The sequence below is a fragment of the Salvelinus alpinus genome, chromosome 28 (assembly GCF_045679555.1).
Source record: "Salvelinus alpinus chromosome 28, SLU_Salpinus.1, whole genome shotgun sequence".
Taxonomy (NCBI): Eukaryota; Metazoa; Chordata; class Actinopteri; order Salmoniformes; family Salmonidae; genus Salvelinus; species Salvelinus alpinus.
In genome coordinates, this window is record NC_092113.1 from 6,048,081 (window position 1) to 6,075,208 (window position 27,128).

At 40.4% G+C, this 27,128-nt stretch overlaps 2 protein-coding genes across 2 annotated transcripts; one reads left to right on the top strand and one right to left on the bottom strand.

Annotated features, from left to right (window-relative positions):
* Window positions 1-562: 562 nt before the first annotated feature.
* LOC139557019 (large ribosomal subunit protein eL22-like) lies at window positions 563-6,283 on the bottom strand. Its single transcript, XM_071371312.1, has 4 exons — window positions 5,921-6,283; window positions 5,252-5,374; window positions 4,861-4,985; window positions 563-752 (listed from the first exon to the last, which is right to left on the bottom strand). Exons 1-4 carry the CDS (start codon window positions 5,930-5,932, stop codon window positions 608-610), a joined length of 405 nt encoding a protein of 134 aa, XP_071227413.1. The 5' UTR covers window positions 5,933-6,283; the 3' UTR covers window positions 563-607.
* A 3,865-nt stretch (window positions 6,284-10,148) lies between these two features.
* rnf207b (ring finger protein 207b) lies at window positions 10,149-26,405 on the top strand. The gene is made up of 18 exons (XM_071371252.1): window positions 10,149-10,274; window positions 10,585-10,775; window positions 15,505-15,637; window positions 20,930-21,074; window positions 21,242-21,323; window positions 21,418-21,493; window positions 21,662-21,787; window positions 22,183-22,229; window positions 23,125-23,197; window positions 23,339-23,407; window positions 23,552-23,620; window positions 23,968-24,092; window positions 24,348-24,525; window positions 24,726-24,911; window positions 25,171-25,222; window positions 25,312-25,429; window positions 25,612-25,722; window positions 25,838-26,405. The coding sequence occupies exons 2-18, from the start codon at window positions 10,585-10,587 to the stop codon at window positions 25,980-25,982; spliced, it is 1,926 nt and encodes a 641-aa protein (XP_071227353.1). The 5' UTR covers window positions 10,149-10,274; the 3' UTR covers window positions 25,983-26,405.
* The last annotated feature ends 723 nt before the right edge of the window (window positions 26,406-27,128 follow it).

A 27,128-nucleotide genomic window follows, 5' to 3' on the forward strand; every position in this document is an offset into this window, starting at 1 on the left:
ATCTATGGCAAAAGACCTAAAAATGGTTGTCTAGCAATTCTCTGCTAATTTGACAGAGCTGGATGAATTTAAAGAATAATGGGCAAATGTCACAACCCAGGTGTGGAAAGCTCTTAGACTTAACCAGAAAGACTACTACAAAGTTTTGACTCAGGGGTGTGAATACTTATGTAAATGACCTATTTTAGTATTTCTTTCTCAATAAATTTGCAAAGATGTCTAAAAACCTGTTTTCACTTAGTCCTTATGGTGTAATGTGTGTATATGGGTGAGAGAAAAAGTATATTTAATCTATTTTGAATTCAGGATGTAACAAAATGTGGAATAAGTCCAGGGGTCTGAATACTTTCTCTAGGCACTGTACTGCATTGTCACAAGGTTGAGTGATCGTCACCCACAGTGTGTATTCAGGAGTGCACACCGCAGCAAAACGTTTTGCAATGAAAATGTGTTTCTTGTTGGACAAATTCAGCTAGGTCCCTCCCTGTTTTAGACCTTTTGCTTCCTAGTAAATATACCAGTTCCATGTCTCGTCACCATTGAGAAAAAATAAAAAACAGGAGTACTCTAAGAATTTATTGAATGTACAAAATCCAGCAGACAAAGTTTAATCCTCATCCTCTTCCTCCTCCTCATCCTGGTTGATCTGGAAGTAACGCAGCTCGTAGCTCTCCTTGGTGTTGGCCACAACACGCAGCCAGTCGCGAAGGTTGTTCTTCTTCAAGTACTTCTTGGTCAGATATTTCAGATATCTGCAGACAGGAGACAGATGGCATTCAGATGTGAGAGGTTGGGCTTTTTCCCCAATGCAATACACATACTAACTTAGTAAAGAAAAAAATATATACACACAGTACCAGACAAAAGTATGGACACCGACTCATCCCGGGGGTTTTTATTTTTTAAATATTTTCTACATTGTAGAATTATAGTAAAGACATCAAAACTATGAAATAACACATATGGAATAATGTAGTAACCAATTGTTTTTTAAACAAAGCAAAATTTATTTTATATTTGAGATTCTTCAAAGTAGCCACCCTTTGCCTTGATGACAGCTTTGCACACTCTTGGCATTCTCTCAACCAGCTTCATGAGGTCATGTTAAAAGTTAATTTGTAGAATTTCTTTCCTTCTTAATGCGTTTGAGCCAATCAGTTGTGTTGTGACAAGGTAGGGGGAGTATACAGAAGATGGCCCTATTTGGTAAAAGACCAAGTCCATATTATGGCAAGAACAGCTCAAATAAGCAAAGAAAAACGACAGTCCTTCATTACTTTAAGACATGAAAGGTCAGTCAATCTGGAAGATATCTTCAAGTGCAGTCGCAAAAACCATCAAGCGCTATGATGAAACTGGCTTTCATGAGGACCGCCACAGGAAAGGAAGACCCAGAGTTACCTCTGCTGCAGAGGATAAGTTCATTAGCGTTACCAGCCTCAGACTGCAGCCCAAATAAATGCTTCACAGAGTTCAAGTAACAGACACGTCAACATCAACTGTCCCGACGAGACTCCGTGAATCAGGTCTTCATGGTGGAATTGTTGCAAAAAAAACACTACTAAAGGACACCAATAAGAAGAAGAGACTTGCTTGGGCCAAGAAACAAAAAGCAATGAACATTAGACCGGTGGAAATCTGTCCTTTGGTCTGATGAGTCCAAATTTGAGATTTTTGGTTCCAACCGCCGTGTCTTTATGAGACACAGAGTAGGTGAACGGATGATCTCTGCATGTGTGGTTCCCACTGTGAAACATGGAGGTGGTATTATTGTGTGGGGGTGCTTTGCTGGGAACACTGTATGTGATTTATTTAGAATTCAAGGCACACTTAACCAGCATGGCTACCACAGCATTCTGCAGCGATATGCCATCCCATCTGGTTTGCACTTAGTGGGACTATCATTTGTTTTTCAACAGGACAATGACCCAACACACCTCCAGGCTGTGTAAGGGCTATTTGACCAAGAAGTGATGGAGTGCTGCGTCAGATGACCTGGCCTCCACAATCACCCGACCTCAACCCAATTGAGATGGTTTGTGATGAGTTAGACCGTAGAGTTAAGGAAAAGCAGCCAACAAGTGCTCAGCATATGTGGGAACTCCTTCAAGACTTTTGGAAAAGCATTCCAGGTGAAGCTGGTTGAAAGATTGCCAAGAATGTACAAAGCTGTCATCAAGGCAAAGGGTGGTTACTTTGAAGAATCTAAAATATATTTTGATTTGTTTAACACTTTTTTGGTTACTACATGATTCCATGTGTTATTTAATAGTTTTGATGTCTTCACTATTATTCTAAAAAAAAAAAACTTTAAAAAAACTCTTGAATGAGTAGGTGTCCAAACTTTTGACTGGTACTGTATGTATGTATGTTTGTATGTATAAAAAGAAAGGTTATGAAATACACCATCTTGGAAACAGGTGCTGCGCAAGTGAAATTCCCAGTTTGGAAGGATTTTGGAGTCATTGTGGACAAGGACAACAACCCGGTAGATGGATGCAAAAAGTGCAAGAAGGTATTTGTTTACGATAAACTATATAAGCCTATTATCAAATTAGTATAACGTTAAATCAGTCTTTCATTCATTTAGACCAGTGGTCACCAACCAGTCGATCGCGATAGGTGCACTTGACTCAAAAGTCAGGCGCTCCGGGTAAGCAAAGTGTTCCCATGAGACAAACTCCACCTACCCGGTGGACCGGCAAATCTGTGACTAAATCGAGTGCACCTACTGCGCTGCCCAATCGGATAGCTCAAATCACCGTGGCTACAGAGCTTCCATGAGCCTGGCCACAGCCAAGTCGAATAGACTACTAGCCTATGTAAGATTTAATAACTTTTAAAACCATGACTACAGACGGTCAACGAATACAGCAAAGAGCTGCTGTTTTTATGAGTGAGTTCATGTTTAAGTTTATATTCAGCACTGTCCCTGTTTTTATTAAACTATTACCTATTACAAAACGTGCTTCTCCGTACTTCCGCTCGGGCTGCAGCTGCAATGAATGAGTAATCAAGTATTGATAGCCCTGCATTTTATTATTATTAGCAGCTCGTCGTGCCAATTTTAATATTAAGGAATATTTAACTTTCTCTGGTCATAGGAACAACATAAATTTGTGCATGAGGTAGAAGACGGTGTCCCCTCTGGTCAATCTCACCGAAGGAAAGGAAGGAGAGAGCAGGGACCGTGAGAGGCAGATGGGAAAAATCGTTTTGAATGGTCATCCAACTCGGAATTCCAAATAGGAAACTCGGGCATCTTTCTAGAGCTCTGACTTTTCCACCTGAAGATCACTGACGTGGTGATTTGACGTCGTTGACCATCAGATGCAGGTACCATCAGTCCAGTAAAATAAAAAAGACAATTATTTCAATTCATGCTCCACAGTGCCTCACAAGTGCTGAAACAACTGATCTATTTTGTTATCAAAGCTTGAGTTTTGAAATATAATATGGTCTGATTAACAACATTGGCAGGCCAATCATATAGCCAATATGCTCTGATAATGCATTAGGCCTACTGCCCAAACCTCATTCCTACAAAACTGTTTGTATGAGGTTAAAGTTTTAAAATCTGAGCAGTAGATCCTAGATTGCTTTTTGACTGCGAAAGTGATATTGACTTTGGTTGGTGACCACTGATTTGGGCCATATCAAGTTTAAACCGGTGTGGCTGGTAAATGTTTGAGTATAGCCTACTAAAATGCCTTTTAGTAGGCTGCGATTTGTTTATTTCAATTAAACCATTTGATTATCTAAACAATAAACAATATTGAATGTAAAGCTTTGTCAGCTATAGTCTTTCATTCGGTAAGAAGGCTAATTAGAAGGCCATTTTTCCCCAGAGTGATTTCAGTTGTCAATGTGCCGCATTTCATTGTGAAAATAAAATTTTCGTTCATGGCATTGTTTCCTTTTATCCAAATGTTGAATAGACATGCAGACCAATTCATGCAGGGAATGGAATAATAGCCTAGGCTACTACTCTGGAGTCATACAAATTATACAATAAATTGATGTTATTCGGCAGGTCACGGATCAGCCCTCGGAACAATTATATTCAGGTGGGTTGGGTTGCGGTGAAAATCTGAACAGGTGGAGCTCGGGAATTTATGTGACCCGCGTTGGGTGAGTGCGGCTCCAAACAACACCCGTGCAGGACTCTAAACGTGCAGTTAGGGGAGTCATCGGCAGGGGTGGGTAAACTGAACAGGAAAGTCTGAGAGAAAACTCTTTCACTGAGTATACAAAACAATAAGAACACCTGCTCTTGATGTCACTTGTTAAATCCACTCAAATCAAATTAACATTTTCAGTGTAGATGAAGGGGAGGAAACGGGTTCAAGAAGGATTTTTAAGCCTGGAGACAAAAAAAACTCAATATTAGGAAGGTGTTAATGTTTGGTATACTCAGTGTATATTAATGCACATGATGTTACTGGTGCATGTCAGAAGCAGCAGATAAGGCATAACATACGGGGTTGTTTAAGTGGAATTATTAATCGTTTTATTCTACATAGCCATAAATCAACATTGGCATCAACCTAGACAAAGATTACAGATATATGTATTTATTATTGATCCCCATTAGACTCTTCCTGGGGTCCAGCAAAATTAAGTCATTTATCCATTGTAAGCAGTGCGAAAGTGTAAGTAATGAATTTATGAGTAATTATTTTGTCATGATGTAAGCATTTAGGAAGGTTTTTGTAGCAGAAAAATGAAAACAAAACTTCTTGGGTGAAAGAAACATTTGATAAATCCTGTTTTTTTAAATAATAAGAATGAATATGCAAATTCTGTTTGCATTGCAATATTCATTACTCCAGTGCTGGGTTGCCAGTGTAGTTACCATACCTTTTGGAAAAGGGGACCTCAGAGGACACAGTGATCTTGCTCTTGCTCCTCTCAATAGACACCACACCGCCACCCAGATTGCCAGCTTTCCCGTTCACCTTGATGCGCTCCTGAAGGAACTGCTCCTATAACCATTAAGACATACTGTGTAAGCATATACTTCTAATTTCCCAAAAACAAAAGATTGACAGCTGCCCAACATGAGTCCTGGGTTTCCCAAAGTCAGTCCTTTTTACTAAATCAAGTGGTAGGGGTGCCACTGCCAGGGACAGGCTGAAACACAATTCAAGATTGTGGCTAAAGTAAAGGGGACTCGAATAAGGGTGTTTGTGAAACTTTTTTTAAAGTATTCATTTTCACTGCAACCAGGCACAGGTATAAAACTACTTACAAAGTTGGCAGCATCCATGATGCCATCTTCAACAGGGTGGGTGCAGTCCAGAGTGAACTTCAGGACCTGCTTCTTCTTCTTGCCACCCTTGGAGCCTTTGTTGCTTTTGTTGCTCTGTTTCTTCTGCAAATCAGATTAACAGACAAATAAAATGAGACCGTCCACCAACGCTTCTCCGATTAGCTACCTGTCTAGGTCATTAGCTAGCTATCGCTCTAAAAGGCCATCCTGCTAGTTCTAGTAACCAAGCTAGGTAGCTGTCTAGAATCTAACTAGCTAGGCTTCTAGTTCAAACATACGCGCTACAACCGCTCAGACATCAACTAAATTAGCGATCTGTCTATCGTCAGTTAATTCCCAATTCAGAGGAAGCTTTAGTCAGTTAGCTAACCAGGCCTATACTTTTATCACTTAACTACTGCTGACTATAAAACGAACTGGAAAACGTTGAGCTAGTTTTCTGTAGCTAGCTACAACGTGGTGGATCTCTACGCTAGCTAAATTAGCAGGCCTCGTGAATAACAAAACCCAATGCAGTATTAACGAAGACATAAGCCCCCCCTCCGAATATGCCCCTATTCATACGAATATGACACAAATCAAGTACAGTCGTTTGAAGTGTGAAACATGTATATATTTGTAAACTTGTTCACACGCGATTGTACCCACCACAGGAGCCATGGCGAAGAATTTAGCAGAAAGGAAGAACTAGGTTTGCGCGTGCGTTACATTTCGACCTGTTAAATCAATCGCTGATTGAGTCGATAGAATCACTGAATCAGAGTTCGATTACTATTGTTTTCAACAAACATTATTTTATTTAAATTCCGTACAATTTGAAAGATTAATTAGTACAATAGAAACAATACATCATTCTACAAATTGTAACAACATAACATACAAACACCCTGGATAAGAGCATCTGCTAAATGACTAAAACCTACAGCGTTTTACATGCAAAGACTTTTGAAAGGTAGTTATACAATTAAGCTACACGCTACGGTGATACAGTATTTGAATGCCTCCATACAGCTGATACATCTTAGCAAACCTTCTCTCTGAAATAAACTTGTCTCTATTAACATCCTGTCCAATTGCAGGTGGTACTCCAAAAACCAGAGAATATTCAGAGAGACAAGTTATCGTCATTTTAGTTTCCAGACATTGCATTTCCCAACGTATTTGATATTTGTAGGAACTAGTCATTTCTATACGACGCGGCCAAATTGTAGAAGTGACTGTGCGACCAGAACAAAGATCTACACACATGCAAGAGGCATTTCTCAATGGAAACAAAAAGTGGATTCAATATTAGTTTTTTTGGAGTTCCACCTGCAACTGGACACATACAATATTGCTACAACGGCTTTTCACTAGCTAAGCTAAGGTGTAGGCCTAACGGCTGTATGAAGTACCGCGTTGAGGTGCTAGTCAGAACTAGGAAACTCGGAAATTTCCGACTTGCTAATTGGTTGTAGTTATACACCTGCTGCGTTCAATCAGTTAGCAAGTCGGACATTTCCGAGTTTCTTAGTTCCAACTAGCACGTGAACTGGCACTATCTGGTGCCCGATTGCCAGTCGATGACGTGTCATGCAACCATTGGTTGATTCATTCAACGTCTGAGCAGAGGACTTGACCCTCGTCAATGGGCGGGATCCATTAAGCTGACCCGCGGGTCACTGGTCTATGGCCCGTGACTGGAACGGACAAAAGCGGCAAGGGAGGAGCACCTTCTCAAATCGAACATTAATTTGCGCCACTCGGTCATGTTGTCAACATGGCAGCATGGTACATCGTCCAGAAACATGCATAATCTCTTTTCCATAAAATATATGTTTGAATTTTCAAACTAGTTTTCATTGGGAAGGCAGATTTTTTTTTTTTTTTTTTTATTTCACCTTTATTTAACCAGGTAGGCTAGTTGAGAACAAGTTCTCATTTGCAACTGCGACCTGGCCAAGATAAAGCATAGCAGTGTGAACAGACAACACAGAGTTACACATGGAGTAAACAATAAACAAGTCAATAACATGGTAGAGAAAAAAAAAAGAGAATCTATATACAATGTGTGCAAAAGGCATGAGGTAGGCAATAAATCGAATAATTACAATTTAGCAGATTAACACTGGAGTGATAAATCATCAGATGATCATGTGCAAGAAGAGATACTGGTGTGCAAAAGAGCAGAAAAGTAAATAAATAAAAGCAGTATGGGGGGTGAGGTAGGTAAATTGGGTGGGTAGTTTACAGATGGACTATGTACAGCTGCAGCGATCGGTTAGATACACCGTTTATCAATAGCAATCACTTTTGAAAGTATAAACACAGAATCTTACTCATTACTCCTCTTGCTTAATTAAGTCACTTTTGTTTTGGGGGCACCTGGCTCATCAATGCAATCAACTTTCACCAGGTGCAAAATACCTGGGCGCAGGGGCGAAGCCCCTCAGTTTAATATGTATCATAATGCAAATTATGATTGGTCCATCATAATGACTGTCAAAACTCTGCTCTCTGATTGGTGCTTCATAATGACATGGTCATAACCCTGCTCGCTCATTGGTCCTTCATAACGTTGCTCTCTGATTACTCCCTTAATTATGATAGCTTCATGTCATAACCTTGCTCTCTGATTGGTACTTTCATAATGACATCATCATAACCCAGCTCTCTGATTGGTCCCTTCATTACAACAGCGTCATGATCTTGCTGTCTGATTGGTCCCTTCATAATAATATCTTAAAACCTGCTCTCTGATTGTTCCTTTAATAATGACATTGTCATAATCCTGCTCTCTGATTGGTCCTTTCATTATGACGTCGTCATAACCCTGCTCTCTGATTGGTCCCTTCATAATTGTCAAAACCTTGCTTTCCCATTGTTCATTACAATCAACCCATACTGGGCTATAGTTCCTTGCCAAAATTTATGTAATGAACTCTGGCATAGTGAGCAGGGAGGCAGACAACAAGGTGACATAACCTTTGACAAATTAAAAGATACATTTGAAGTCGGAAGTTTACATACACCTTAGCCAAATACATTTAAATTCCATTTTTCACAATTCCTGATATTTAATCATAGTAAAAATTCTCTGTTTTAGGTCAATTAGGATCACCACTTTATTTTAAGAGTGTGAAATGTCAGAATAATAGTAAAGAGAATGATTTATTTCAGTTTCTATTTCTTTCATCACATTCCCAGTGTGTCATAAGTTTACATACACTCAATTAGTATTTGTTAGCGTTGCGTTTAAATTGTTTAACTTGGGTCAAATGTTTCGGGTAGCCTTCCACAAGCTTCCCACAATACGTTGGGTGAGTTTTGGCTCATTCCTCCTGACAGAGTTGGTGTAACTGAGTCAGGTTTTTAGGCCTCCTTGCTCGCACATGCTTTTTCAGTTCTGCCCACAAATTTTCTATAGGATTGAGGTCAGGGCTTTGTGATGGACATTCCAATACCTTGACTTTGTTGTCCTTAAGCCATTTTTCCACAACTTTGGAAGTATGCTTGGGGTCATTGTCCATTTGGAAGACCCATTTGCAACCAAGCTTTAACTTCCTGACTGATGTCTTGAGATGTTGCTTCAATATATCCACATCATTTTCCGTCCTCGTGAAGCCATCTATTTTGTGAAGTGCACCAGTCTCTCCTGCAGGAAAGCACCCCAACAACATGATGCTGCCACCCCTGTACCACCTGTGCCACCTGTGCCACCACGGTTGGGATGGTGTTCTTCAGCTTGCAAGCCTCCCCTTTAACCTCCAAACATAACGATGGTCATTATGGCAAAACAGTTATATTTTTGTTTCATCAGACCAGAGGACATTTCTCCAAAAAAGTACGATCTTTGTCACCATGTGCAGTTGCAAACCGTAGTCTGGCTTTTTTATGGCGGTTTTGGAGCAGTGGCTTCTTCCTTGATGAGCGGCCTTTCAGGGTATGTCGATATAGGACTCGTTTTACTGTGGATATAGATACTTTTGTACCTGTTTCCTCCAGCATCTTCACAAGGTCCTTTGCTGTTGGTTGTTCTGGATTTGATTTGCACTTTTCCCACCAAAGTACGTTCATTTCTAGGAGATAGAACGCATGTCCTTCCTGAGTGGTATGACGGCTGTGTGGTCCCATGGTGTTTATACTTGCGTACTATCGTTTGTACAGATGAACGTGGTACCTTTTGGCGTTTGGAAATTAATCCCAGGGATGAAACAGACTTGTGGAGGTCTACAAGTTTTTTTCTGAGGTCTTGGCTGATTTCTTTTGATTTTTCTATGATGTCAAGCAAAGAGGCACTGAGTTTTAAGGTAGACCTTGAAATACATCCACAGTTACACCTCCAATTGACTCAAATTATGTCAATTAGCCTATCAGAAGCTTCTAAAGCCATGCCATCATTTTCTGGAATTTTCCAAGCTGTTTAAAGGCACAGTCAATTTAGTGTATGTAAACTTCTGACCCACTGGAATTGTGATACAGTGAATTATAAGTGAAATAATCTGTCTGTAAACAATTGTTGTAAAAATTACTTGTGTCATGCACAAGTAGATGTCCTAACCGACTTGCCAAAACAATAGTTTGTTAACAAGAAATTTGTGGAGTGGTTGAAAAATGAGTTTTAATGAATCCAACCTAAGTGTATGTAAACTTCTGACTTCAACTGTATGCTATTTCCAAAACTAATATTCTTTGCTCAATTGTCCCCTTTATTGTTCCATTCTGAATTAGCAACCAATGCATGACGTTTGACAGGAGTCATTGGAGGCTGCAGTGGGGGAAATAGAGGGATTAGAGAGAGTAATGTATTTTGGTCACCTGTTGACAGATGAGTGGTGTCTGGTTACTCTTTTGTCATCCAGTACTGCTGTGCTGTGGTCACACCTCCTCCAATACCCACTGAGTACCCTGACTTTGGTTTTGACGTCAGGGCCGGCACTTCATCCCCTCCAGGCATACTCAAAGACCCTCCACATATCTGTCATTCCTGCTTGGGACAGCAGCTAAGACAGCAAGCAGTAAGGTAATGTTTCAGCTTTACTCCCATATTCTTATATTATTAAGTATCTGCTTCTTGACTTATTCATTAAGTATATGCTTAAAAGGAATGTACTTTAATGTACTTCCATCGAGTTGAAGGTTGGGAGTACTGATTGATTATTGACTTCCCTGGAATACTTTCAATTATATGTGTTTGTAACAGTATACCACAGTTGATACATCATGGAATGATTAGGGTGTCTGATGAAACGTGCATTTTCACAAATTTGCTCAAATGTCACTAACATAGATCAGCATCACTCTGATGGGCTTTCCTGTATGTGTTTTTTCAGATGTCTGGAGGAATCTTCTGCCCTTTGGAGAACCTATATGACCCAGACAGTGCCAACTGCCACCCCTTGGTATGCCACTTGTGCCATGAGCAGTACGAACACCCCTGTCTACTGGACTGTTACCACACATTCTGCGCCAGTTGTCTGCGTGGCAGGGCAGTGGAAGGCAGACTCTCCTGCCCCCTCTGTGGGTAAGTAAGCATGAGCATTCCATTGATTTACTGGATGGCATAAATCATGATATACAGTACCAGTCAAAAGTTTGGACAAACCTACTCATTCAAGGGTTTTTCTTTATTTTTTATATTTTCAATATTGTAGAATAATAGTGAAGATATCAACACAATGAAATAACACATATGGAATCATGTAGTAACCAAAAAGTGTTAAGCAAATCAAAATATATTTTAGATTTTAGATTCTTCAAAGTAGCCACCCTTTGCCTTGATGACAGCTTTGCACACCCTAGGCATTTTCTCAACCAGCTTCACCTGGAATGCTTTTCTAACCGTCTTGAAGGAGTTTCCACATATGCTGAGCACTTGCTGGCTGCTTTTCCTTCACTCTGCGGTCCAACTCATCCCAAACCATCTAAATTGGGTTGAGGTCAGGTGATTGTGGAGGCCAAGTCATCTGATGCAGCACTCCATCACTCTCCTTCTTGGTCAAATAGCCCTTACACAGCATGGAGGTGTGTTGGGTCATTGTCCTGTTGAAAAACAAATGATAGTCCCACTAAGCCAAACCAGATGTGATGGCGTGTCGCTGCAGAATACTGTGGTAGCCAGGCTGGTTAAGTGTGCCTTAAATAATAAATAAATCACTGACAGTATCACCAGCAAAGCACTCCCACACCATCACACCTCCTCCTCCATGCTTCACGGTGGAAACCACACATGCGGAGATCATCCGTTCACCTACTCTGTGTCTCACAAAGACAGCGGTATCGCGTTTTAGGGAAGACCCGGATGCAGTGTCAAAGTAACAAAAGTTTATTACTAGAATAGGGGCAGGAAAAACGACAGGTCAAGGGCAGGTCAGTAATCCAGATCAGAGTCAAAGGTACAGAACTGCAGGCAGTCTCAGGGTCAGGGCAGGCAGGCGTCAATAATCCAGAGCGGTGTGACAAGGTACAGAACGGCAGGGTCAGGGCAGGCAGAATGGTCAAAACTGGGAAAATTTGAAAACAGGAACTAGAAAAAGACAGGAGCAAGGGGGAAAACGCTGGTAGGCTTGATGGACAAAACGAACTGGCAACAGACAGACAACACAGGTACAAATACACTGGGGATAATGGGGAAAATGAGCGACACCTGGAGGGGGGTGGAGACAAGCACAAAGACAGGTGAAACAGATCAGTGTGTGACAGGCGGTTGCAACCAAAATCTCAAATTTGGACTCATCAGACCTAAGGACAGATTTCCACCGGTCTAATGTTCATTGTTCATGTTTCTTGGCCCAAGCAAGTCTCTTCTTCTTGGTGTCCTTAAGTAGTGGTTTTTACCACCCCTACTTTGTCACAGCACAACTGATTGGCTGAAACGCATTAAGAAGGAAAGAAATTCCACAAATTAACTTAAGGCACACCTGTTAATTGAAACGCATTCCAGGTGACTTCCTCATGAAGCTGGTTGAGAGAATGCCAAGCGTGTGCAAGCTGTCATCAAGGCAAAGGGTGGCTACTTGGAAGAATCTCAAATATAAAATATATTTTGATTTGTTTAACACTTTTATGGTTACTACATTACTCCATATGTGTTATTTCATAGTTTTGATGTCTTCACTATTATTCTACAATGTAGAAAATAGTAAAAATAAAGAAAAACCCTTGAATGCGTATGTGTGTCCAGACTTTTGTCTGGTACTGTAGGTATTTTAATTTCCTATGGAACAAATTACCTTTGATTTATCATATCAATGACCAACTCAGTGGCTTTGTGGTTAAATTTTAAGCCCTAAGATTGGAAAGTTGGGGGTTTGTTCCACGGTCGAGTCATACCAAGGACTGTCCCAATGGGACCTGATGCCTCACTGCTTGGCACTCAGCATTAAGGAGATGGATTGGGGGGATGGCCCTGGAACAGACTAGCGTCCAGAGCATGTACATGTACAGTGGCTTGCGAAAGTATTCACCCCCCTTGGCATTTTTCCTATTTTATTGCCTTACAACCTGGAATTAATGTGGATTTTCTGGGGGTTTGTATCATTTCATTTACAGAACATGCCTACCACTTTGAAGATGCAAAATATTTTTTCTTGTGAAACAAACAAAAAATAAGACAAAAAAACTGAACTTGAGCGTGTGTAACTATTCACCCCCCAAAGTCAATACTTTGTAGAGCCACCTTTTGCAGAAATTACAGCTGCAAGTCTCTTGGGGTATGTCTCTATAAGCTTGGCACATCTAGCCACTGGGATTTTTGCCCATTCTTCAAGGCAAAACTTCTCCAGCCCCTTCAGGTTGGATGGGTTCCGCTGGTGTACAGCAATCTTTAAGTCATATCACAGATTCTAAATTGGATTGAGGTCTGGGCTTTGACTAGGCCGTTCCAAGACATTTACATTTTCCCCTTAAACCACTCGAGTGTTGCTTTAGCAGTATGCTTAGGGTCATTGTCCTGCTGGAAGGTGAACCTCCGTCCCAGTCTCAAATCTCTGGAAGACTGAAACAGGTTTCCCTAAATGATTTCGCCGTATTTAGCGCCATCCATCATTCCTTCAATTCTGACCAGTTACCCAGTCCCTGCTGATGAAAAACATCCCCACAGCATGATGCTGCCACCACCATGCTTCACTGTGGGGATGGTGTTCTCAGGGTGATGAGAGGTGTTGGGTTGGCACCAGACATAGCGTTTTCCTTGATGGCTAAAAAGCTCAATTTTAGACTCATCTGACCAGAGTACCTTCTTCCAAATGTTTGGGGAGTCTCCCACATGCCTTTTGGCGAACACCAAAAGTGTTTGCTTATTTTTTTCTTTAAGAAATGCCTTTTTTCTGGCCACTCTTCCGTAAAGCCCAGCTCTTTGGAGTGTACGGCTTAAAGTGGTCCTATGGACAGATACTCCAATCTCCACTGTGGAGCTTTGCAGCTCCTTCAGAGTTATCTTTGGTCTGTTTGTTGCCTCTCTGATTAATGCCCTCCTTACCTGGTCTGTGAGTTTTGTGGGTGGCCCTCTCTTGGCAGGTTTGTTGTGGTGCCATATTCTTTCAATTTTTTAAAATATGGATTTAATGGTGCTCTGTGGGATGTTCAAAGTTTCAGATATTTCTTTATAACCCAACCCTGATCTGTACTTCTCCACAACTTTGTCCCTGAGCTGTTTGGAGAGCTAATTGGTCTTCATGGTGCCGCTTGCTTGGGGGTGCCCCTTGCTTAGTGGTGTTGCAAACTCTGGGTGTATAACAGGTGTATATATACTGAGATCATGTGACAGATCATGTGACACTTAGATTGCACACAAGTGGACATTATTTAACTAATTATGTGACTTCTGAAGGTAATTGTTTGCACCAGATCTTATTTAGGGGCTTCATGGATAGGGGGTGAATACATATGCAAGCACCACTTTTCTGTAATTTTTTTCATTTCACCTCACCAATTTGGACTATTTTGTGTATGCCCATTACATGAAATCCAAATAAAAATCTATTTAAATTACAGGTTGTAATGCAACAAAATAGGAAAAACGCCAAGGAGAATGAATACTTTTGCAAAGCACTGTACGGTAGTTTAAGCTGCCTCACGCTACAGAAACAGGAGATAGGCTCCTGCCCCTATGGGCAGTTCTGGCTTGGACAAGGCTAACCTGTTTTAGGCTTACTTTATCATATCAATAGCTTTTGTAGTGAAATGTCCCATTGGCTCTTCAACTCCATTTTCTCCATCATGCCTGATGTCATTGGAAGGGCTGAAGTATTTATCATCGATGCGTGTTCACTAAAATATACATAGAACAACATAGCCTCTCCAGTTAGCAGTGCCAGAATGAAAGTTTTACGGGATTATATGGGGGGAATAGACAGCTGCAGTGTAAATCCTGCCTTTGTTTCATCCTGCCTGGCATTGAGAACAGCTTGGTCCTAGATAGCTGGCAACTCTTAGTAAGAAGATAAAGAGAATTTGGACACCTTGACATTTGAATGATTGATCCCTCTAGGCTCAGATTACGTTAATTGCTGTGCCCTCCAGGACTGGATTATGTAACAGTGTTGTCATTATGGAGTACTGTGGATATGGATATGGTAATGTAAGTACAAACTAGTTTAGATGAGATTGTGGTGGTATTTCCAGGATGCCTATGAGTTTATTTTGCCTGAGTCACATGAAGCTCAACTAGTACATGCTCTGTAATATAGGCTACATGCTTTGCTTTCTATGACAGCCTGTACATTTGAGATGAAGTATTCATTGGAGGTCTTCTTATGTAAGGGTGAGAGCCTACAATGGACCTTACCTAAGTGTAAGACACGCCTAGTCAATAATCTAGCCCCCCTTTAAACAAAGGAAATTTGCTTTAAGCAAACTGTTTGTTTGTGACATTTACTAAATTAATGACATGGGAAATCACACTGGTATAAAGTAATATGCAGTGTCGTTGTTGCTATTCTTGTCATTGACATTACCTTGTGTAATCAGAATTCAGAGCGATGCTATTTGTGGCTGTGTTACCGTGAAGACTAGGTGAATACTTGGTAATGGGAGAGGCAATAGCCTACACGAGGACAATAGTTCAACAGCTGTAGCATAAGATATCCAACCCACACAGAACAAAGGGTAAAACTGCAAACACAATCACTTTTAAATATATTAGTTTGTTTCCATTTACTTTTCAGGGATCTCTTCACTTTAAGATTGTTAGTAGCTAAATGTGTTGGATCCTATTTGTAAGTTTTATGTAACCACTCTTGGTTTTGGTACAGACAACAGTCCATTGTCAAAGGCCTAAGTGCCTTACCCCAGGAGGACCGCCTGCTCAAGTTCCTGGTGGATAACTCTACTGACTGTGAGGAGACTGTTCAGTGTTCCAACTGTGATCTGGAGTGCAAGAAGCAGGTATTAAGGTTTTATTAACTCTGAATGATTTATTTGAACCTTAGCCATGTATGCAAAAATTCTCCTAACAAACACAGGTTTGGATCATCACATAATTGGCATATATATATTACTCTTACAGAATTTCCACGTGGGCGAGGATATTGGAAGTGTAATCAAAGCCTTGTTTTTAACTTGTTTTTAACTAGGACAGAATAATTTATAACTGACTTTTTCTGACATAACATAGGTACAGCAGATCCCCTTATTGTATGGGACACTTTTAATTATGCCTTTATGCAATTCAGTACTCATCTATAAAATAAAAGCAATTTAGGTCAAAAGAGACCATATTAACAAAGGAAATTGAAGGACTAAGAGTACAGTTAGATAGCAATAAAAACTGCACCATAGAGGCACAGAATAAGTTAGAGGAAAAACAAAAAGAAATGGAGGAACTTATTCAAGAACGATCCAGTATAATATTTTCAAAAAATAAAGCGAACTGGATGGAATATGGGGAAAAATGCACCAAATTATTTTTCAATCATCAACATAGAAATGCTACCAAAAAAATGTATTGAAACTTGTTACAAATGGAGTCACGCATGATTCACCGAACAATATTTTGAAAGAGGAAGTGAAGTACCTTAAGAATATTCCTCCATCTCCACTAACCGAAGCTAATTGTATGGATTTTTTTCCTATTAAAAATGTAAAATTAACAGCTGTACAGAAAGACTCATGTGAAGGCCAAATTACAGAGGAGGAACTTCTTGATGCAATTAAAGCCTTTAAATCCAGGAAAACTCCAGGGCTGGTTGGCATACCAGTGGAAGTATAACAAACCTTTTTTGATATATTCAGAGGACCATTATTAGCATGTTTTAACCACTCCTATATAAACGGTAGATTAACGGACACGCAACAAGAAGGTCTGATTTAATTATTACTGAAGCAGGATCCAAGTGGTATATATATAGATCCAGTCCATTTAAAAACTTGGAGCCCTCTTACACTTCACTGTTGTGATAAAAATTATAGCTAAATGCTTGGCGCATAGAATTAAAAAGGTATTGTCAGATATTATTCATCCTAATCAGACAGGTTTTTTACATGGACGATACATTGGAGATAATATAAGACAAGTACTGGAAACAATAGAATAGTATGAAATATTGGGGAAACCAAGCCTGGTTTTCATAGCTGATTTTGAAAAGGCTTTTGATAAAGTACGACTGGAATTTATATAAATGCCTGGAATATTTCAATTTTGGAGAATCTCTTATAAAATGGGATAAAGTTATGTATAGTAACCCTAGGTGTAAAATAGTAAATAATGGCTACATCTCAGAAAGTTTTAAACTGTCAAGAGGAGTAAAACAAGGTTATCCACTATCGGCATACAGTGGGGAGAACAAGTATTTGATACACTGACAATTTTGCAGGTTTTCCTACTTACAAAGCATGTAGAGGTCTGTAATTTTTATCATAGGTACACTTCAACTGTGAGAGAAGGAATCTAAAACAAAAATCCAGAAAATCACATTGTATGATTTTTAAGTAATTAATTTGCATTTTATTGCATGACATAAGTATTTGATACATCAGAAAAGCAGAACTGAATATTTGGTACAGAAACCTTAGTTTGCAATTACAGAGATCATACGTTTCCTGTAGTTCTTGACCAGGTTTGCACACACTGCAGCAGGGATTTTGGCCCACTCCTCCATACAGACCTTCTCCAGATCCTTCAGGTTTCGGGGCTGTCGCTGGGCAATACGGACTTTCGGCTCCCTCCAAAGATTTTCTATTGGGTTCAGGTCTGGAGACTGGCTAGGCCACTCCAGGACCTTGAGATGCTTCTTACGGAGCCACTCCTTAGTTGCCCTGGCTGTGTGTTTCGGGTCGTTGTCATGCTGGAAGACCCAGCCACGACCCATCTTCAATGCTCTTACTGAGGGAAGGAGGTTGTTGGTCAAGATCTCGCGATACATGGCCCCATCCATCCTCCCCTCAATACGGTGCAGTCGTCCTGTCCCCTTTGCAGAAAAGCATCCCCAAAGAATGATGTTTCCACCTCCATGCTTCACGGTTGGGATGGTGTTCTTGGGGTTGTACTCATCCTTCTATTCCTCCAAACACGGCGAGTGGAGTTTAGAGCAAAAAGCTCTATTTTTGTCTCATCAGACCACATGACCTTCTCCCATTCCTCCTCTGGATCATCCAGATGGTCATTGGCAAACTTCAGACGGGCCTGGACATGCGCTGGCTTGAGCAGGGGGACCTTGCGTGCGCTGCAGGATTTTAATCCATGACGGCGTAGTGTGTTACTAATGGTTTTCTTTGAGACTGTGGTCCCAGCTCTCTTCAGGTCATTGACCAGGTCCTGCCGTGTAGTTCTGGGCTGATCCCTCACATTCCTCATGATCATTGATGCCCCACGAGGTGAGATCTTGCATGGAGCCCCAGACCGAGGGTGATTGACCGTCATCTTGAACTTCTTTCATTTTCTAATAATTGTGCCAACAGTTGTTGCCTTCTCACCAAGCTGCTTGGCTATTGTCCTGTAGCCCATCCCAGCCTTGTACAGGTCTACAATTTATCCCTGATGTCCTTACACAGCTCTCTGGTCTTGGCCATTGTGGAGAGGTTGGAGTCTGTTTGATTGAGTGTGTGGACAGGTGTCTTTTATACAGGTAACGAGTTCAAACAGGTGCAGTTAATACAGGTAATGAGTGGAGAACAGGAGGGCTTCTTAAAGAAAAACTAACAGGTCTGTGAGAGCCGGAATTCTTACTGGTTGGTAGGTGATCAAATACTTATGTCATGCAATAAAATGCAAATTAATTACTTAAAAATCATACAATGTGATTTTCTGGATTTTTGTTTTAGATTCCGTCTCTCACAGTTGAAGTGTACCTATGATAAAAATGACAGACCTCTACATGCTTTGTAAGTAGGAAAACCTGCAAAATCGGCAGTGTATCAAATACTTGTTCTCCCCACTGTATCTATTTATTATTGACATTGAAATGTTAGCTGTTAAAATCAGATCCAACAATTATATTAAGGGATTAGAAATCTGTGGCTTAAAAACAAAGGTGTCATTGTACGCTGATGATTCATGTTTTCTTTTAAAACCACAATTAGAATCCCTCCACAGCCTCATAGAGGATCTAGATACTTTTTCTAACCTCTCTGGATTAAAACCAAATGATGATAAGTGTACTATATTATGTATTGGGTCTTTTGCATTAACGTGTAGTTTACCAATAAAATGGTCTGACAGGAATGTGGACATACTCGAGATACATATCCGAAAGAAAGAAATTATCTCTCTCCAATCAATTTTAATAGAAAGTTAGCAAAAATAGATAAGATCTTGCTACCATGGAAAGGAAAATACCTGTCTATTTGTGGAAAAATCACCCTGATTTACTCTTTAGTCATATCACAGTTTACCTATTTGCTTATGGTTTTTGCCTACACTTAGAGACCTGCTTTTTAAATTATATGAACAAAAAATATTCAATTTTATTTGGAATGGCAAGCCAGACAAAATTAAAAAGCCCTAACAAATATGAATTCGGAGGGCAGAAATGATTAAATATTAAAGCATTAAACCTCTCACTAAAGGCATCAGTCATACAAAATGTATACTTAAATCTGAAATGGTTCTCTAGTAAATTAGTAAGAATGTCTCACCCCATGTTCAAGAATGGCCTTTTTCCCTTTATTCAGATTACAACTGCTCACTTTAGGTTATTTGAAAATGAAATAATCTCCAAAATATTGTTATTTTTTAAACAAGCCTTAGAAAGTTGGTTGCAATTTCATTTTAATCCACCTGAAAAGACAGAACAAATAATACAACAAATATTGTGGTTAAACTCAAATATACTAATTGATTAAAGAAAACTATTTTTCGAGATTCTTTTTTTTAAAGGTATATCATAAATAGGACTGGTGGAGTTATGTCACACAAGCAGCTAACACATACATATGGAAATGTCTGCTCTACCCAAAATTACAACCAACTAATTGCAGCGTTACCACAAAAATGGAAGAGGCAAGTGGAAGGGGGAAAAAGTAAGGAACTTGTCTGTCGGCCCTGCATTAAAGACCAAAAATGGTTCAAGAAAATTGTGATAAATAAAAATACATATCAATTTCATTTAAGGACCAAAAAATTGACAGCTGTACCATAGAATGCAACAAATCTAATGTTATATATATGGGGGATACAGTCTTCCCAGCTCTGCAGATTTTGCTGTGAGGAGGCAGAGTCATTAGATCATTTATTTTGGTACTGTCCATATGTAGCTTGTATTTGGTCACAGGTCCAGGAATGGCTGAAGAATTGCAACATTTACCTAGAACTAACGCTGCAGATAGCAATACTGGGTGATTTGAAAAGTCATAGTCAATCGATCAATAATATAATAATTATTTTTGCAAAAAATGTTATCTTTATTTTACAATCTGTAGAAGAATGTGGCGGCAGCGTAGCCTAGTGGTTAGAGCGTTGGACTAGTAACCGAAAGTTTGCAAGATCGAATCCCTGAGCTGACAAGGTCTGTCGTTCTGCCCTTGAACAAGGCAGTTAACCCACCGTTCCTAGGCCGTCATTGAAAATAATAATTTGTTCTTACCTGACTTGCCTAAAAAAAAAAATAGGAAGGTTTAGTACTTTTGTGAAGCATCACAGCACAGTTGAAAAATATATGGCAAATAGAAATCCAAAATGGATGGTGTTAAGAGATAGATTGGAGGGGTTGAATGGAGCTAAAGGGTGGGACTAATAACAACAAGATAACCAATGTAAAACATACGGGGTCTGTAAAATGTATATAGGTTCAGAAATTCTGTGAAATACCACAGTTACAAATAGAAATCAAACTGGATTGACATCAGAAATAGAGGAAGGCCAGGACTAAAAACAAACAAAATATAACTATTGAAAAATATATTGTGTCTGTAAAATGTGTATTGTATGTATAAACTGAAGGTAGAAGCCTGTTATTGTTTATTAGTTTACTCCAATTGGGGAAGGGTGGTAGGGTTTGCAGGGAATAATAAAGGTATATTATTTAAAAAAGTGTGTATGTATGTATGTATATAGATATATATATTTACCCCCCCAAAATATGGGGGATTGGAAATGATGCAGACAATTACATTGATGAAGCAACAATCTCCGCAATATTAAAGCTGATCCACCCCTGAAAAAAAAACTGTTTTGGTTCATACCTGTAGTTTCTGTCTGCAGTACAAGCTTTTGAATATGTTTGTGGTCTTGTGTGTTGACAGGATGTGGAAGCAATGTATTATTGCAACACTTGTAGCCAGCCGTTGTGTGGAGCTTGCAGGGAATCAACCCACAAGGCCAAAATGTTTGCCCGCCATGATATTGTCTCCCTTGCCAAACGCACAAAGGAGGTCCACAAAAAGTGTGGTGTGTTAAAAGTCCAATCTTCTTCAAATACAGCTAGATACCTTTTATGAATAAACTAGCAGGTGCACAGAACATTTTCCAAGGCTCTCCAGCTCATATTCTCTCCTCTGAGATTACATTGTAATGATTGTCTCTGCCTGTCTGTTTGTCTGTCTGTCTACCCACAGCCCTCCATGACGAGCTATACATAATGTTCTCCACAGAGAAGAAGTCCATGCTGTGTATCAACTGTTTCAGAGACATGCAAGTGTGAGTTACAGTCAGCTCCTATCCCCAATATTTGATCACTTAAGTAATTAAATAATCAACCATTAAGCAATTGCTTTTTGTGTGTGTCCTCCAGGGAGAGCAGAGCACACTGCATTGATATTGAGACAGCATATATGCAAGGCTGTGAAAGGCTGGACCAAGCTGTCATAGTGAGTGCATTCTCTTCATTAACTCTGTATTATCTACTTATTCCATATTGCTGTAGAGTATACCTATAGACAATACATATGGGGGAACATGGCGAAGTTTAGTTTGTTGGGTGTGTGTGTATGTGGTGGTGTCCAGTGCCCTCTCATGATGTGACCCCTGACCCCTAGGCGGTAAAAGAGCTACAAACGTCTGCCAGGGAAGCCATCATCCTGCTGAAGGCGATGATCAGGGAGGTTCGAGAGAACGTGGATGAGGAGGAGAGCGCTATCAGCACACTGTTCAACAACATGCAGGTGAGCTGACACAGGCATCGGCCATTTTGAAAACATTCAACTCAACTCAAAGCCGGAAATTCCCCTCCATTCCAATGACAGTTTTTTTCAATCAATCAATGTTCTTTTAAAAAATTGTTGAATGTTTTTTTTGTTTTCTGACTGCAGTTTATTCTACCACAAGGTGTCACCCTTCGTGTCTTATCTCCTAAAGTTGCTGAAAGTTCAATACATTGCACATGACATCAGAGCAAAATTGGATCAAATTGGAATGCTCAAGTAGTGCTTTCATTTACAAACTTAACATTGAGAGGAAATTAATGTAATTTTTCATTGTAATAGTTTTAATTGGGCAGTCTAATTAATTTAATTGAATCATTTAATCTTGACACAGATAATATTGTCCTCTTTTGAAGGAAAAACTGGCAGAAAGAAAAAAGATTATTCTGAAAGCAGCTCAAAGGTGAGAATTAATTTTACTTCAGGCTACCTTGCTTGAAAACCAGTAAAGGTGGGTGCCACAGGAGGTTGGTGGCACCTTAATTGGAAAGAACAGGCTCGTGGTAATGACTGGAGCGGAATCAGTGGAATGATATCAAATACATCAAACACATGGTTTCTATGTGTTTGATGCCATTCCATTTGCTCCGTTCCGACCATTATTATGAGCTGTTCTCCCTTCAGCAGCCTCCACTGCTGGGCGCAGAGTCAATCATGTCTATAATGTAATGTATAGCCTATGCTCAGAGAAACTGTGAAATATTTGGTATTTACCTGTCATTGTTTGAATGGGCCATTCGAATACAGAACACACAGATTCAGCCTCAATGGTTGCATATAGCCATTACAAATCACTGTAAACTCAATGAACTCTCAGGGCAGGAAGTCTTTCCACAGACAGACACCACCTGCATCCCAAATGGCACCCTTTTCCCTTTAAAGTGCACTACTTTTTACCAGGGTCCATAGAGTAGCGCACTATACAGGATATTTGGGATGCACCCAGAGATATTGAACAGGCTAATGGCTCATCTAATGCCTGCCTATGTATCCTGTTCCACATTTATAGATCCTGCTGGGAGATGAAGGTATCCATGGCAGCAGACCAATCTAGATAAAAGCCTAATTAATGATAATAATGTGTCAAACTAGCTACATCACGCTTGCATGGCACCACTTTGAACCCTGTAGCAAAAATGTTTCCCGAAAAGCTTTGCATATGCTGCAAAAGCTAGAGAGTAAGGATGATACTCACATGAGATTCTTGCTATTGACATGTGGGTTAAGATCATGCATGTTGTTCCAGTTAGATACTGTAAGAGATCCATTTAAAATGGATTCTCTCTTGTTTTTAACAGTCAGCATGAGGAGAAAGAGAGAGCCTTCAAAGAACAGCTGTCTCATCTGGCTGCACTCTTACCCACTCTCCAGGTAATGTCCTGTCTATGGCACGCCTTTCTATCCTGGAGTAGTGATACATCTGTTGTATTTGTCATCCAAACGGATGGCCCATCTTGAGCAGGTGTAACATGCTCAACTCAAGCCAATGTTCTCTGCCTTTCCTGTCTCTAGGTTCATCTGGTCACTTGCTCAGCCTTTCTAAGTTCAGCCAACAAGTTTGAGTTTCTTGACATGGGATATGTATGTACAATACAGTATGATAAATAATGCCCAATCTGGTTCCATGAATCCAGAAGAGCACATACCAAAACATGAAATGTAATACTAGCAATTGTGAATACCGTTTTGAAGCAAATGTGTTTGACTTTAATATATGTTATCCAGCAACTGATGGAGAGACTGAAGAAGATTGTCAAACTTCCACACAGACTGAGACCAGCTCAGAGTAGCAAGGTAAGGTAAATAATTAGGTGGGTGCTTATATTTGTCCTATTTCACACATGTATACGTGTGTATTAATATGCATGTGTGAATTGGAAATATCCCAATTCCACCTGAGACACCCTCGCAGAGTGGGGTCACGGCCAGAGTCGGCCATTATCAACGGGGACTCTGGATCAATTAGGGTAAAGTGCCTCGTTCAAAGGCACATCGGCAGATTTTTCACCTTGTCAGCTCGGGGATTCGAACTAGTGACCTTTCGGTTAATGAAAAGACCCTCTCTTGTCATATGCCTTTTCAACTGATGTTTTGTCATATCACATCCCAAATATACACCCTATTCTATGTTTCTGGTTTAGATCAACACAGAGTATCGGTCCGAGTTTGCTCGTTGCCTTGAGTCTCTGTTACTGCTGGGCCAAAGACGCTCTGTGTCTATTGCTGGGAGTGTGACTGGATTGAGTTTGGGCAATGCCAGCGGACTGTGAGTCATATTTCACTCCTACCATATGGAAATAGTGCAGACCTACACGCTCAAAGGGAAAATGTCATCAGCATGTTATTGGTGTTCCCAATGAGTGAAACCTCAAATTTCAAGACAGTATGCTTGTACTTCCCAAGTATGCGCTTGTCATGTTCTAAAATATCCAGCGGAAATATGAGGACCCCCGTGCCTGATGCCCAAAATGTTATGTAAAGATATTGATTTATTCATTGTTTTGTGTAACTGTCCCCTCAGCCTGCAATCGTCCCTATCCATGCCCTGCCACTCCCCAGCCATCAGTGACATGTCCCTGGGCTCGTCCGTGGTGCGGAAGCCCACCCCCCACCGCTATATCAGCACCAAGGTCCTCCTGGCTGAGGGCGGAGAGACCCCCTTCACCGAGCACTGTCGCAACTATGAGACCAGCTACAGGGTGTGAGCTTCTACGACTCTTTTCAGTTACTGTACAACTCTTACGAAATTACTGAGGACTTTCACAGCCAAACACAATGTTTTGGTATGTGTATTTGAAATACATTAGAGATGCATGGTTTATTGATTTCAATCAAGGCGCTACCCTGATTACTATACCCTGATGTAGACCATAAAAACATTGTGTTCTCCTGACTCCAGACGCTGCAGATGTCCATTCAGCAGCTGAAGGACCAGGTGCAGGAGACCCACAGGGATCTGACCAAGCACCACTCCCTCATCAAGACAGACACCATGGGAGACATCCTGGATACCTCCGTGCAGATGGACAGACAGATCTCCTCTGAGTACTCTGCAGTGGAACTCATGAGGGCCATGTTTGAGGAGGTGGGAATCACTAAAGCAATCAATCAATCAATCAAATGTATTTATAAAGCCCTTTTAACATCAGCGGATGTCACAAAGTGCTGTACAGAAACCCAGCCTAAAACCCCAAACAGCAAGCAATGCAGATGTAGAAGCACGGTGGCTAGGAAAAACTCCCTAGAAATTAGGATTATGAAAAAGTATTCCCACAACATTGTTTATAAATGTAACCTGGCTTACCTTTTAGAGCTCATTTCCATCTTGTTATCCTTCACCATAGGTCTGGGAGACAACCTTTCAGAGGGTTGCAAATGAACAGGAAATCTATGAAGGTAATGGGGATTTAGTTTTTCTGTTAGCTGTAAGATAGATATGGTCAAGTTGGTGTTTTATATACTGCATGTGTCCATTCTGGTTTCAGCCCAGCTTCATGATCTGACCCAGCTAAGGCAAGAGAACAATTATCTGACCACCATCGCCAGGCAAATTGGCCCGTATATCCGATCCATCGCCAAGGTGAAGGAACGCCTTGAACCCAGGTACTGGAGCACAGTCACTGGAACTCAATATCACAAACTACAATGTCTTGACTAACAAGATAGTTTGGCAAATGTACAATTTACTCTGACGAGGGGTCACAGACTGAGACGTTTCTTTCTGTCGTGGTGACTGTGCAAGACATGGTTTCCCACGAAGTGTTCCCTTTTCAATGTTCCCACAGACTGAAAGAGCCTAAGGAGCTGAAAGACGACCGTACAGAGGCCATGCTGAAGATCTATGAGGACACCACTACGGCCACAGATACTAAACAAACCATTTCAACAACACTGACGTAAGCTAGTGAGGAGATTACTGAATAACTTGTTGGGAGAATTGATCTGATTGATTTCAATGAAAACTATACAGCGTCTCTGTTAAACCTCTACTTTTATGCTTTACCTCAACAGAAATGACCTGACCTGTCAGCCTACCACAGATGACAGCCACACTCTCAGCAACATCTCTGATGAGGCTGCCCTCAAGAATAATTTCTACTGGCCAGGGAAGCAGAAGACCACAGAGATAGCCATTTGGAAGGAGATGTATCCCTAAACAACAGGATAGGGGCATGGGACTTCACCAACAAAGTGCTCACCCTTGACTTACTGTATGTCAATTATATTGAATATAAAATCCAATATTTTCACATTGTGTGTAACAAGGTGTAATGTATGCTATGGTAACACCGTCACTGTGTTCAGGTTAGCTTCTTGTAGTAATTTAAGCATGCATCCATTATCCATATTAGGACTACATTGGCAAAAACATGAAAGACAACCTAATGAGGAAGACAATTTTCTTAGGATAAACTTTTGATTTTATTTGACAGGACAATGGTGTTCATTCAATTCAGAAAATGTCAGTAAAGTGAAAAAAAGTTATCAACCAAGAGTTAGATAAGTACACCCTTTGCATGATACATTTTTAATTTACCTGTAATAAACTGTAGTATTGTTATACTGTAGTGCAACACAACTGGCTTTTTCCACCTTCAGCTCAGCTGTATCATGCTTGGAGCAGCAAACTATCATACGTCTGCAGCCAACTGAATGTGCTCTTATATTAATTAATCTACAGAATCTCATCTTGATTCATGTAACACATCACTTTTACAGTGCTCTAGACTGTCCTCATTTCAGAAACTAACACACACACTCATCTTGCACAACAGTTAGTGCTTTTGACTGTTCTAATTTCACAAATTCTCTTTCACTCACAGACATACTCCTCTTGCACTCCATACAGTCTGGGCATACAGAGTGGAGGGCAGAGGCGACCTTTCACCTGAGACGAGCTGCGGTAGTTCAGAAGGAAGCCATGTTGGGTGTAGCTCTCTGAACCCCTTAGCCATAGGAATGCATCTTTTGGTTGGTTTTAATACACAGTGAGCATGAGGTGACAAGCGCACAGAACAAATAAATAATAGATGGAGTGATGATCAAGTGGGGGTAGAGAGAGACCGTGTGAAAGCGATTGCATTTTAAAAGATGACTATTAGTGAGTGCCCCTATTACTAAAACCCTATGGAGAAACAACACCCCTGATTCATAGTCTACACCCAGGGGACATTTTAAGGCTTACAGCAGACTGGAATAGAACAGTGAACGGATTGTCAGTATTCATTATGTTTTAAATTACTTACAAAGTAGATTTCTGATTTATTACGCCGTACCAATTGGAGAAATCCGAGAACCAGGC

Bases quoted from the DNA above. Each gene is read 5' to 3' on its own strand.
- rnf207b (XM_071371252.1), top strand. From the start codon at position 10,585: ATGTCTGGAGGAATCTTCTGCCCTTTGGAGAACCTATATGACCCAGAC. The intron at 24,912-25,170 runs GTGGGAATCACT...CCTTCACCATAG, and splicing joins TGAGGGCCATGTTTGAGGAG to GTCTGGGAGACAACCTTTCA. The intron at 25,430-25,611 runs GTACTGGAGCAC...ATGTTCCCACAG, and splicing joins AAGGAACGCCTTGAACCCAG to ACTGAAAGAGCCTAAGGAGC.
- LOC139557019 (XM_071371312.1), bottom strand. The intron at 4,986-5,251 runs GTAAGTAGTTTT...TAATGGTTATAG, and splicing joins TCATGGATGCTGCCAACTTT to GAGCAGTTCCTTCAGGAGCG. The intron at 753-4,860 runs GTATGGTAACTA...TCCTGTCTGCAG, and splicing joins GAGGTCCCCTTTTCCAAAAG to ATATCTGAAATATCTGACCA.